Raw genomic sequence first — 13,229 nt, 5'->3', positions numbered from 1 at the left:
GAATCTGAAACAGGCTGCAGGCTCTGAGCGGTCAGCACAGACCCCGATGCGGGGCTCGAACTCACAGGCCGTGAGATCATGACCTGAGCCGAAGTCGGACGCCCAACCGACCAAGCCACCCAGGCGCCCCTGATGAGCATATTTCAAATTAAGATAATACGCAAATCCTTCTCACAAAATAGGCTAAATTTGCACCCCAGTAACAGATAAGTATCAAAGGCCAGCAGCATGCCAAGCTCTGTGCTAAGCCCAAAGAGTCCAAGTGCGAACCAGGGAGCATATTCCTCTTGAAGCTGGCCTCTCGCAGGAACGAGAGAAAATGTGTTTGACTCTTTGAAAGTATGATGAGTGTTTTAAGAGAGATGGGTAGATACTGAGAGAAATAACAGGGGATATAACCCTGTCTATAACACGAGAGAAGCATCCTGTGATACCACGTGGGACGGTCACAGGTTCAGACTCAGCCAAACTCACAAGACGCCATAGGCTTTAATCTAACACACAGTTTATTGAGCTTTCTGAAAGGGTCCCCGGCAGGACACTGCATCCACAGTGCTTTCGTTTAATGAGGAGACAAACACTGTAACGTACAGTGCTTCCTTGACCCCGCACAGGGCAGGTACAGTTACTATGGGCAAAATCCAAGGGGGGTCGGGCCACCTGGACACACAGACACCGCAGCCTTGGCTTCTAAATGGTCTTTATTGTGTCTCCGTCTCTCTAAGCTTGTATGCCGGTCTTAGTTCTCTAGTCTAGGTGTAGTCTCAAAGCTCAGGCGTTGTTTTTCTTAAAAAAAATTTTTTTTAAGGTTTATTCATTTCTCAGAGACAGAGAGACAGAGCGTGAGCAGGGAAGGGGCGGAGGGAGAGGGTGACACAGAATCTGAAACAGGCTCCAGGCTCTGAGCTGTCAGCACAGAGCCCAATCGGGGCTTGAACTCATGGACCACGAGATCGTGACCTGAGCCGAAGTCGGACGCCCAACTGACTGAGCCACCCAGGTGGGCCAGGTGTTTGGTAGACCAACTCTTAGTACATGATCTTCTGCATTGATCATAGCACAGTAGTTTCCAAGGAGATGGCAGGTCTCAGGTCACCTTCCTAGGCAGGTCTCCATCTGCCCAGGGCCCAGGCCTGGTCTTCAGCCTTTCCTCGCTGCCTCGTGCCCTGAAGACCATCCGGCTGGTTCTGAAGCATGAGTAGGAGGTTCTGGCAGGTGAGGAGATAGTGTGAACAAGTCCATTCAGTAGAAAAGTAACGGGGAAGGCTTTGCGCCTGAGGGTAAGTGGTCAGGGGGAGTAAGAAGAAACCCAGCAGCTTGTTGGGCAGAGGGGCTGCAGGGTCTGGTAGCCCGTCAGTGCCAAGGATTTTTACTTTTTTTTTTTTTTTTTTAATTTTTTTTTTTTTCAACGTTTATTTATTTTTGGGACAGAGAGAGACAGAGCATGAACGGGGGAGGGGCAGAGAGAGAGGGAGACACAGAATCGGAAACAGGCTCCAGGCTCTGAGCCATCAGCCCAGAGCCTGACGCGGGGCTCGAACTCCCGGACCGCGAGATCGTGACCTGGCTGAAGTCGGACGCCTAACCGACTGCGCCACCCAGGCGCCCCGAGGATTTTTACTTTGATCACAAAGGAAACAAGACCTGACCAGGTTAGGGGTCTATAAAGGTCCCCGTGGCTGCTACATGGAGAATGGATGCATGGAGTAGATGAGGCAGCCACTTAGGAGACTACGTTGATACAGGTGAGAGTCACGAAGCAGTGCGGTGGAGATGATGAGAAATGGATGGACGAGTTCCAAAGGCATTTAGGAGACAGAAAGAGCAAGATCTGTGAATTGAATAGTAGGGTTTCACTGAGGTCTGAGAAAGGGGCACAATGGATGTCTTCCTTCTGAGTCACCCTAACGCCAAGTCTACCCCTCACTGAGTCCTGTTCTGCCCACCAAGCAAACTCCCAATCAATTTGTCAGGACCTTTGATTAAATGTGACTGAACAGCCCAGGCTTACCAGGTATCTGAAGAAAGCCTTTGGCATAAAGGGGCCGACATAAAGAAATGGGAAAAATGATCATTGTCATAGTTCAGGCAGCTGTAATAAAATACAGTAGACGGAGTGACTTATCGACAACAGGAATTTATTTCTCACAGCTCTGGAGGCTGGAAGTTCAAGATGAGGGCACCAGCTTGGTTGGGTTCTAGTGGGGGTCTCTTCCAGATTGTAGGTGGCAGTCTTCGCTGCTGTGTCCTCGCATGGCAGAAAGGGGGTGAGAGAGCTCTCTGGGGTCTCTCTTATGAGGGTACGAATCCCATCATGAGGGTTCCACTCTCCTGCTCTAATCACCACCCACAGGCCCCACCTCCAAACAGTATCCCACTGAAGATAACAACTGCAAGGTACAAATTTCAGGAGGACCCAAACATTCAGGCCATAAGAGCTGTGGACAAAACAACGGTTTAGAGAGAACCAACAGGGACTTTTAAAACCTTAAATAGGGTCCTCAGTGAAATTAAAAGAGCTATTGTATACATCAAAACAAAAATAGCTCATTATGAAAAAGGAACAGGGGTGTCTGGGTGGCTCAGTCGGTTGAGCGTCCGACTTCGGCTCAGGTCATGATTTCCAGTTTGTGAGTTCAGCCCCGCGTCGGGCTCTGTGCTGACAGCTCGGAGCCTGGAGCCTGCTTCAGATTCTGTGTCTCCCTCTCTCTCTGCCCCTCCCCCAGTCAATGCTCTGTCTCTCTCTGTCTCAAAAATAAATATAAACATTAAAAATTCTAAATATTATTTAATTATTAAATTATTATTTACTTAATTATTATATTAAAATTTTTAATATAAACATAAAAAAAGGAACAGTGAACACAAGTTTTTTTTGTAACATGATTACAAAAACTCAATAATAGAATTAAAAGATTAAGTTGAGGAGGGGCACCTGGGTGGCTTAGTCAGTTAAGCGTCCAACTTTGGCTCAGGTCATGATTCCATGGTTTATGAGTTCGAGCCCTACACTGGGTTCTCTGCTGTCAGCACAGAGCCCGATTCAGATCCTCTGTATCTTTGTGCCCCTCCCCCATTTGTGCGCCCGTGTGCGCGCGCGCTCTCTCTCTCTCTCTAAAATAAATACATTAAAAAAAATTTTTTTTAAAGATTAAGTTGAGGAAATACTCCCCAGAAAGTAGCAACAACAGAGACAGAAAATATGAGAATAAGTATCAATCCAGAAATTCCAACTTTCAACCAAATAGAAATTTCTGAAACAGAGTACAGAAAAAACAAAAGGGAGAAAATTAGCAATGCAACAATACAAAGAATTTTCCTGAGCTTGAGGATGCACGTCTCTCTGTCCCTCCGTGTCCCATAAAGTGCCCAACACCGTGAATGAAGAAAGGCCATGCCAAGGGCATTACTGTGGCATTTCAGAACCTTCAGGAGTCAAGATCTTAAATTAAAGAGAAAAAGGTTACCCACAAAGGAACAAAAATCAAAATGACATCAGAATTCTCAACAGCGACACAGGATAACCACTGCACGATGCCTTCATATTTCTAAGGAAAAATTATTTTCAAACCAGAATTCTACTTCTGACCAAACCATCAACTGTGAAGGCAGGATAAAAGTATACTCACATAGGCAAAGATCACCCAGTCTTCTTTAGAAGCCACTTGAGATTTGTTCCAGAAAAATGAGGAAATACAACTTGGAAAAAGCAACACACAAGAGCCAACAAAAAATGGATCTGACTGGGGAGAGCCATCAACCAAGGCTGCGGTACTTTTCTGGAAAGAGGGATGTAAGTGGTGATGGAGTGGGATAGGATGTTGGGGAGCTAACCCTCATCTACCACAGCAGCAACTTAATCACCAAGGACTAAAATTGAGAGATATCGGCATAAACATTATCTTTCGAGGTACGGACATAAATGAGTTGAAAGTTGTTGACTTTGGGGTATGTAAATGGTGGTTAAAGAGTGGTGATAAAGGTCTTAATTGCAAGTCTTTGGGTACCACATGGCTTTTAAACTGTATGCATGTATTCCTTCGATCAAAATGCTGTACTTATCAAAAATGAAGAAAGTATGTACCCTTAGTATTATCTGATAGATGCACTTAGTGATGTGTGCTTTGATGACGTGGGCAAAGACCCATGTACACCATATCCACTGTTTGTAAAGTAAAACCCAAATGTTTGTGAGACCAAAAAGACTTAACAACTGAAGCATAAATCTTCACCATTCGCACAGCAGTTAAATAAATCATCGGGCTGTAAGGCACGAAAAGAAATAAGATATTTCCCTGTATGGTCGTGTGGCAAGGCGTCCGTGCTATCTTGTTCCATCAAAAAAAACAAGGCGCGAGAGAGCGGTCAAAGAACGCTCCCATTTAATGAAAAGAAAAAACCTGCTAATATGAACTTACTAATCAATCCAGTTGAAAAGAGCCAGTGAGTGCCCACAGTAAGGTGCAGGCTGGGAAGCTTGGCAGCTGGGGCACAGTCACTCGACAAAAGCTCTAGGGCTTTCCAATGGGAGCCGTGGTCCCCAGAAGAGCAGGTGCGTTGGCCAGGATGGGCGGGAGGCAGGAGCGAAGCTGGCCTGGAATGTAACTCCTCCTCTGTTCCTTTGTTTCCATCTAGTGCCTGTTCTGAACAATTTCAGTGCAACCACACCAAAAGGAATCCTGACTATAATTATACCAATTTTGACAACTTTGGCTGGTCTTTTCTGTCCATGTTTCGGCTGATAACCCAAGATTCCTGGGAGAAGCTTTATCAACAGGTTATCTAATTACCCTCCCTCCCCCTCTCCCTCCTCTCCCTCTCCCCCCTCCCTCCCTTCCCCTCCATCACTCATCGACATTTCCGTCGTTTATTCATAACTTGCCATCCACTCCCCGCCATTGTCCTCTGCTCTCTGTCCTCAGCAGTTGTACCGTTAGGTTCTACTTCAGATATTCCGTTAGAAACGCCAAAAAAAGTGCCTCCTTTTCCTAGAAATGCTGCCCCTCTCCAGATTCCCTGCAGCCTGAGGTTCTGCTACCCATGCTGGGGTTTTCAGGAAGCATTCCTTTCTCTCCTGCCTTTTCAATTCTAAAATGCAAATACCCTTGAGAAAGTCATCATAAAGTTCCGAGACTCACATGGGAGTTCAGGGCCGGCCTCTCCTCACTGATGGGCAGCAGGAGCCCCCCAGGAACGGGAGGCTATCCATGATGCTGCTATGGGCGGCTCAGCCAACCGGTGCTGGGGGCGGGCCGCTTGCCACTGTGCTGTGTCTCCTTGAGGTGACGGTCACCTCCTGCGGAACAAGGCTTCAGACGCAAGCGTGTGCTGTGTCCTTTGCAGACCTTGCGTACCTCAGGGCTTTTCTCAGTCTTCTTCTTCGTGGTGGTCATCTTCCTGGGCTCCTTCTACCTGATTAACTTAACCCTGGCTGTTGTCACCATGGCTTACGAGGAGCAGAACAGAAACGTAGCTGCCGAGACCGAGGCCAAGGAGAAGATGTTCCAGGAAGCCCAGCGGCTGCTGAAGGAGGAAAAGGAGGTAGGGACACGCAGCGTCAGACAGTGGGGTCTGCTTAGAGGGTGGACTGCAGAGGTCACGAAGCCTTGAGCCTTAGGCCGGGGCTCAGAGCCTTCTCTACTATGCTTTTTGGAGAATTTAAGCCCCTTGAAGACTGGCTCTGCTGCTGTTCTTACTGAGCTGTCCAGGCACAGAGCTCTTGAGAGCAGGAAATCCTCAGTCTTCTGAGACCTGGGCCTTGTAGGACAGACCCCAAACCGGGGCTAGAGGATAAAATATACGTATATGTAAATTAAGGCTGTGCTCCAGGCTTGTTTATGGGAACCCGGAGATGCCTGTGTTCAGGACCTTTGCTTGCCAAGGCTTTGGGAAAGTACAATGGTGCTCTAGACACAATAGCCGTGATTACCTCTCCCTTCTTGAAATTCCCGTCATATTTACAGGCCATTCTCACTGTTTCTTGGCGTCTTTACATTTTTCCAATTCGAAGACTTCAGGAACATGTTTTGTTCTCTTTCTCAGCCTCCACGGAGATTTGTCAGAGGGAGGCCCCACCATGTTTAATACCGGCATCATCAGGCACAGACACGTATAGAGTGCCGTGCTACGGTTTAGCGATAGAGACATGAAAGCATTAACCTTGCTTTGAGGCTGCAGTCTCTGTGGATAAATAAACAGGATATGTCCCTCTGGTAAATAATAACAAAGCTAGCATATTCCAAGTCGGCGATGAGCAATCTAAGTGGGTGGACGCCTCCAGAAGGGAGGAGAGAACGCTCACGGAGGTCAGGTCATTTGCAGTGTTTTATGGGGAGGTATAATCTGTTTATTAATTGCTTTTGTTCACTTTCTAAGGCTCTGGTTGCCATGGGAATTGACAGAAGTTCACTTAATTCCCTTGAGGCATCATCTTTTTCCCCAAAGAAGAGAAAGCTATTTGGTAATAGGAAACGAAAGTCCTTTTTTTTGAGAGACTCTGGGAAAGACCAGCCTCCAGAATCAGATTCTGATGAAGATTCCACGAAAAAGGCAAGTCTCGGCCCAGGGATTAATGATCCTATAGCACCGTTAGGGGGACAGGTCAAGTTGTCAGCCTAATTGAAGGGATTCATTCATTCATTTAGTCATTCATCCATTTGCACGTACTTTCCCACATCCATCCATCTATTCAACTACCCATTTCTTTACAAACATCTATTTGAAGTGTTGAGAGGGTTTACCAGCCACGTGGCACTGGGGTAGGTACGAGGGCTATGTGAGATGTCTGAAACAGACGACTAACGATGAAGACACACGAACAAGGAGGCAGTTATTGTTTAGTATGACAGCTGACATGATGATCCCATATGGGAGAACAGAGGAGAAGCCATGTCTTAGTGGGGGTTCCTTGCGAAGCAAACCCTGAGACGTTAAAGTGCAGGTAGATTATTTGGGAAGTGATCCCAAGAAGCACCAAGAGGAGTGAGAAGAAGGGTTACACGGAAGATAAAGTGGCCAACTAAGGTTCGTCATTAAGCTGGTTACCACTGAAGGTACTTGGAGTTTAACCTCCGTGGAGTGAGGGCACTAGAGTATTTATACACCGACTTTGGTCCATCATTGGTTCCGGACTGCTGGATTCAGGTGACAATCATTTTCCTGCATTTCTGACTTTGTGTTCATTAGGGCAGAGGGTGGTCAGGTCGCCAGAGAAGGCCCTCAGGGAGGACCCGGGGACATACAGATCCAGCCAGCGGCAGCATCTATGACTTGGGGGGGGGGGGTGGGGGGCGGGAGAAGAGCCAAGGATCAGAAGAGTTCCCAGAGGAAAAAAGCATCCGTGCCCAAAGGATGAATTGATGTTTCATCCCTGGGTAAAAAGTGAATGGAGCACCACAGGTAGAGGGAGCGGCACACGCAAAGGCCTGGAGGCAAAGGAGAGCGGGAGAATGTGACCTCGTAGAACACTTGTGAGTGTGTGTGTGCACGTGCATGTGTGTATGAGGCTGGAGACGGCCTGGCAAGAGGCTATAGCGGTAGGATGGGGTCATCACAAAAGGCCTTGAAGCCGAGCTGAGGGGCTCACCCTTTACTCAGGGACCAAGGGCTAAGCAGTATTGAAAGTTGTTTGTTAGTTTTTTTAAATATTTATTTATTTTTGAGATAGAGAAAGAGACAGAGTGCGAGCAGGGGAGGGGCAGAGAGAGAGAGGGAGACACAGAATCCAAAGCAGCCCCAGGCTCGGAGCCGACAGCAGAGAGCCTGGTACGATACGGGGCTTGAACTCATGAACCATGAGATCATGACCTGAGCCAAAGTTGGACGCTCAACCGACTGAGCCCCCGGGCACCCGTGAAAGGTTTTAAGCAAAAGAGTGACTTGACTAGGTTGACAGTTTTGAAATCCTAGATGCACTGAAGAGACCGGACCAGAGCAGGACGAGACTGGAGGGAACCAGTTGAGAAGTTGTGGCGGCAATCCAAGTAAGAGGCAACAGGGGCTTAAACTGTGGTGAGGGCAGGAGGATGAAGAGACAATAGTGGTACAGTGATTTCCAGAAGAGAAAATTTGGCACTTGACTAGATAGATGCAGAGAGGGGGAAGATGCCAGGTTGACTGCTTGGGTAGCCAGCTTGATGGACGGTAGTTTACCGAGACCGGAAAGGAGCTTGTCCTGGGGGAGGGAAGGATGGCGAGCTCAGTTTGGGGTGTGGCAAGTTTGAAATGCCTGGGGGGCATCCTAGCAGGGATATTTTGTAGGCCAAGTGGATATGAAGCTATGAGGGGTAGAGAAAAACCCTATCTTTATCAGTGTGGTGGGGGATGTTTGAACATGTTTTAATTGTGGAGAGAGAAATCGGAGGAGAGGAAAACGTTGAAGATACAGGCCAGGGAATCATGGCGAGAGCCACTTTTCTGAGATGGGAGGAAGAGGTGAAGTGGTCGGAAGGGAGGGTGCATGCCTGAGGGGGGGTGGGGAAAGGGGGTCGGGGGCCTTTACAGAAGTAGGCGGGCAGACCTCGTCCATTGCTGTGTGCAGTTCTCTGGTGGAGTGACAGGGACCCATCTTTCCGTTTAGAGGCTTCTCTAATGTCAGACCATAGCATATTGAAGAGCCTGCAAATATTTTTTAGTATTTTGAAGGGTTTTTTTTTCTCATTTCACAAAACAATAGACCAAGAGCAGACAGCTAATGAAAAGTGTCTTTTCCCTAAGCCAAAATAGGAAATAGCTATAGAAAGACTACAGGTTGCCTTTAAAATAGCTTATCACTGGGGCACCTGGGTGGCTCAGTCAGTTAAGCATCTGACTTCAACTCAGGTCATGATCTCACGGTTTGAACCCCGCATGGGGCTCCATGCTGACAGCGTGAAGCCTGCTTGGGATTCTCTCTCTCTCCTCTCCCTGCCCCTCCCCAACTCATGCTTTCTCTCTCAAAATAAATGAATAAACTTAACTAAAATAAAAATAGTTCCCTCTGGGGCCACGGTTGGTCAGAACTTCGGGGAAACAAGTCATTATGGGTAATTCTCTAGGTAGCTGAAGATTTATGTACTGTCGTGTCCAGAGACTTTAGAATTGTAGGTAAGATGAGAGTCGAGCCCCCAAGCACAGCCTGAGAGAGTGCTTGAGGTTTAGTATATAGACTTTGTCATATTTATTTTGGCCGTTCTTTTTAGTTACTGACTGTTTCAAAATCAGTTTAGGCAGCCATTCTAACCTGGCCCCGATCCACCCTTCTAAATGTATCTATCCCCCCACTCCTGCCACTCAAAAACATTATTTCTAATTTTGACTTTTTATTGCTTTTGTGTCCTGAACCGTTTATTGTTCCTTCGTTTTTTGTAAAATTTCGTTTGCTCTTTGTTGACAATGAATAAATCACAGAGAAAGAAACATTTCCATAGTCAGGATCCTGGAAATGTGCATACATTAAAAAGTATGAACGCCACCCTGCATTTTAGTTATTTATGAAATCTGAAACAGGAAAGCTGAACCTTCGTCCTGCCATGAGATGGAAGGGAGCAGAGCTATATAAGATACTAAGTCTTACAGAGTAGCCTGTGACCTTTTGAGGAGGGGCAGTCCCTTCCCTTTGAAGGTCTACCATGCCTTCCTTCTCTTACAGCCACACATCCTAGAGCAAACCAAACGGCTGTCCCAGAATCTGTCAGTGGATTTCTGTGATGAGCACGGGGACCCCTTCCAAAGGCAGAGGGCCCTGAGTGCTGTCAGCATCCTCACCATCACCATGCAGGGTAAGCTCTGCCCTCCTGGCCCCAGGGACAGCCCAACTGCAGTGACGTCCCTCCCTTTTCCTTCTTTCCATCTCCCCCAGAAGCCCTCTGTAGCCCCTTCTGCTTCCTGCAGAGTGACTTCTTGTGCCTCTTTGGAGCATGGGAGCCAAGTGGCTTGAGGAAGCAGGCCCACCCTGAGTTGGCCCTTGGGTATTGGTGGGAACTGGCTAGCTTTGGCATTTAGGACCAAGAGTACAGACAAGACCCCCACCCTTACCCACCCTGATCAGGCCAGGCAGTCACAGGGGGTCACAGTGGCAATGACAGTGACCAAAGAAGAGACGACACAGAAGTTTCCAGAAGGTGACGGTTGTCATGGAAGTTAGAGTTAGGAATCTGGCATGCAAAGTGGAAGACCTGTGTAGATAGGCTGGAATCATCTGATGGACCTCATCAACAGCAGGTAACCAGGACCCCCAACTGAGGGGTTGGTGTTCAAAGGCAGGACCCAAGTCCTTACAGGGACGGGGTCAGATTCGTCCTTAGCACTTTTGAGCCCTATTGCATCACTTCATTTGGCTTGTATGAGTCCCTTGAAATGGTGCCGGGGAAATCGGAAATCAGGGGTACAGTGGCCTTGTGGCCTGAATTCAACCTGCTGATAGAGTACCTTTTGGTTCAAAACAAAAGATGCCCCTGCCTGAATACCTGGCCTTCCTCTGAGCCCTGGTAGCTCTGTGTGCCTCTGGTACAGCTGTCACCGTGGTCTGCCTTGAATGAACATAATTTGAGCTTATACGTTTCTCTCTCACGGGTTCACAGCCTGTGAGTGTTGACTTCCCCATCTGTATCTCTAACGGTGCGGCTCAGCTCCCAGATGCTCGACACAAGTATGAAGACTGGATGTACACGGCTGTACCGCAGGGAAGTCAGGCTGCACCCGTCAGCGCCCTCCTTGGCTGATCACGTTGTTCACAAGAGACCGTAGGGAAGAGGGAGGGAAGAGAGTGGAATGCACTCAGGCAAACAGCGGCCAGATGGATTCATAGCTAACTACTCAACTGCTCTCCCATTCTCCTTCTCCAGAGCAAGAGAAATCACAGGAGCCTTGCCTCCCGTGTGGGGGAAACGTGGCGTCCAGATACCTCGTGTGGAACTGCAGCCCCCAGTGGCTGTGCGTTAAGAAGGCCCTGCGAGTCGTGATGACCGACCCCTTTACTGAGCTGGTCATCACCATCTGCATCGTAATCAACACTGTCTTCTTGGCCTTGGAGCATTACAAAATGGACCAGAGTTTTGAGTATATGTTGTATACAGGGAATTTGGTAACTTTAGGCTTTTTAAAATATACAAATATTCCAAACTGTGACTTATAACTCTTTCAAAGTCTAAACATTTTGTAAGTGGCCTAACCTAGCCTAGATCCCTGGTCCCCTTAAGTAGAGTCGAGGGCAAATACAACTGTTAGAATTTTGTTTTTACTCGTTTGGTAATTTTCCATGGCCCCCGTGTTGGCCCTCTGGTATGCCAAGGCACCTCTTTAGCCTTCCAGTGGTAAGCCAGAAGGCAGCAGACATCTTAAAAGGTCAGCTATTTGGCACGACCTTGGGGGCAAGAAAACATTAATGATGTCCAGAGACCCTTGTAACGTGTCTCATGGTCCCCAGTGATGCTGATGGCATCATTTGTCACAAAATAATGTGACTGCCATTACTAGTTATTATTCCCCCTGGAAAGGTGGGCCAGGGCGTGGCAGCTGTGGGAGGCTTGCTTTCCCAGGAGGGAAAGCTTACGCTTATGTGCAAAGCTTATGAAGTACAATGCTTATGAAGGTGGGGTGGGGCTCCCGACTTGAGCCTGCTTCAGTATGTTTCTCGTTAGATGTATCTAATCCAAGTTAAATTGGGAAAATTAAGGTAGGAGAGCAGACGTTTCATGAACTGCTCAATTTATTGTTCCCGGAGAAGGCATTTTTCCCGAGGATTAATTAGTCTCCTAAATATCAGAAATAGCAAATTACCCGCTGAACGTTCTATCCTAATTAGCTAATGAGTGAATAGGCTAAAAATCTTACCAGAGTATGTAGCCATTTTTTCTTTTTTTAAAAAAATTTATTTATTGTTTAATTTACATCCAAGTGGGGCGCCTGGGTGGCGCAGTCGGTTAAGCGTCCGACTTCAGCCAGGTCACGATCTCGCGGTCCGTGAGTTCGAGCCCCGCGTCAGGCTCTGGGCTGATGGCTCGGAGCCTGGAGCCTGTTTCAGATTCTGTGTCTCCCTCTCTCTCTGCCCCTCCCCCGTTCATGCTCTGTCTCTCTCTGTCCCAAAAATAAATAAACGTTGGAAAAAAAAAAAATAATTTACATCCAAGTTAGTTAGCATATGGTGCAACAATGATTTCAGGAGTAGATTCCTTAATGCCCCTTCCCCATTTAGCCCATCCCCCCTCCCACAACCCCTCCAGCAACCCTCTGTTTGTTCTCTATATTGAAGCGTCTCTTATGTTTTGTCCCCCTCCTTGTTTTTATATTATTTTTGCTTCCCTTCCCTTATGCTCATCTTTTCTGTATCTTAAATTCCTCATATGAGTGAAGTCAGATGATATTTGTCTTTCTCTGACTAATTTCGCTTAGCATAATACCCTCCAGTTCCATCCACATAGTTGCAAATTGTAGTCATTTATTCTTAAAGTTTTATTTTATTTTTCCAGCTTAAAAAAGTAATACATGCTTTTTTTTTAAATTTTAAAACTAAGGAAAATTTTAAAGATGAGGGGAATACAAAGCAGAAACTTATTTCCTATGGTCCTGTTGGCAAAGATGATCATTTTTTAGCATTGCAGAGGATTTCTAGGCAATATGTACGTATGTGTTTTTTAATTAATTATTTTCCGCTGCTCGGAACCCGCTATGCCTATTGAATCAGAAGCTGGTTCACAGAGCTGCTTCCATGCATCAGGTTTAGGTAACTGTCACCCTCAGTTCCAGGGCCCCTCAGGAGGAGCAGGGGTCCAGTGGGACCACAGGGCAGGACCAAGGTGGCTCTCCATACAGTCTGCATTTACGTTTCTTTCCCCAAACTGCCCTTGGGAGGAAGTGCCCTTGTGGGTGTGTGTGGGTCAGATCAGATTTCATGCTGCTCGATGAAACTAACACACATGGTCCCTTCTAATAGGCTGGTGTCTTCTGGGCTCTAGGCCAGCGTATTCAGCTATCTCCTGCTGACGTATCCCAGACATGGGCTGACAGTGTTATTTCCCTTGGAGACAGAAAGCTGTGCCCACGAGACCATGGTTCCCGGCTCAACGGAGTCAGCAGAGCCATCCTTCATCACCTCCTGGTGGATGGAGTTATTAGATTAGTTCCAGAGAATAACCCAAAGAACCCAAAGTCATGCCCCTAGATAGGGCTTTCCAGTTGCAAAGGTGGCCTGTCTGTCCATCCCTTCATTTTCTGATCCAAGTGTGGGAAATGACAAAAGCCACCCTCTCAGA

At 47.3% G+C, this 13,229-nt stretch overlaps 1 protein-coding gene across 1 annotated transcript in view; it reads left to right on the top strand.

Annotated features, from left to right (window-relative positions):
- SCN11A (sodium voltage-gated channel alpha subunit 11) overlaps nt 1-13,229 on the top strand; it is an 84,647-nt gene that overhangs the window by 20,573 nt on the left and 50,845 nt on the right. The window contains exons 8-12 of the mRNA XM_047099412.1: nt 4,636-4,777; nt 5,344-5,541; nt 6,376-6,549; nt 9,629-9,758; nt 10,824-11,062. Coding sequence (XP_046955368.1) covers nt 4,636-4,777; nt 5,344-5,541; nt 6,376-6,549; nt 9,629-9,758; nt 10,824-11,062 — 883 coding nt within the window. The remainder of the gene's footprint in view (nt 1-4,635; nt 4,778-5,343; nt 5,542-6,375; nt 6,550-9,628; nt 9,759-10,823; nt 11,063-13,229) is intronic.

The sequence above is a fragment of the Lynx rufus genome, unplaced genomic scaffold (genome assembly GCF_022079265.1).
Source record: "Lynx rufus isolate CCGP_SWC_20201006 ecotype Redwood Valley unplaced genomic scaffold, mLynRuf1.p SCAF_5, whole genome shotgun sequence".
NCBI lineage: Eukaryota > Metazoa > Chordata > Mammalia > Carnivora > Felidae > Lynx > Lynx rufus.
Note: the sequence above shows the minus strand (reverse complement) of the source record. Positions and strands in the feature narration are given on the sequence as shown.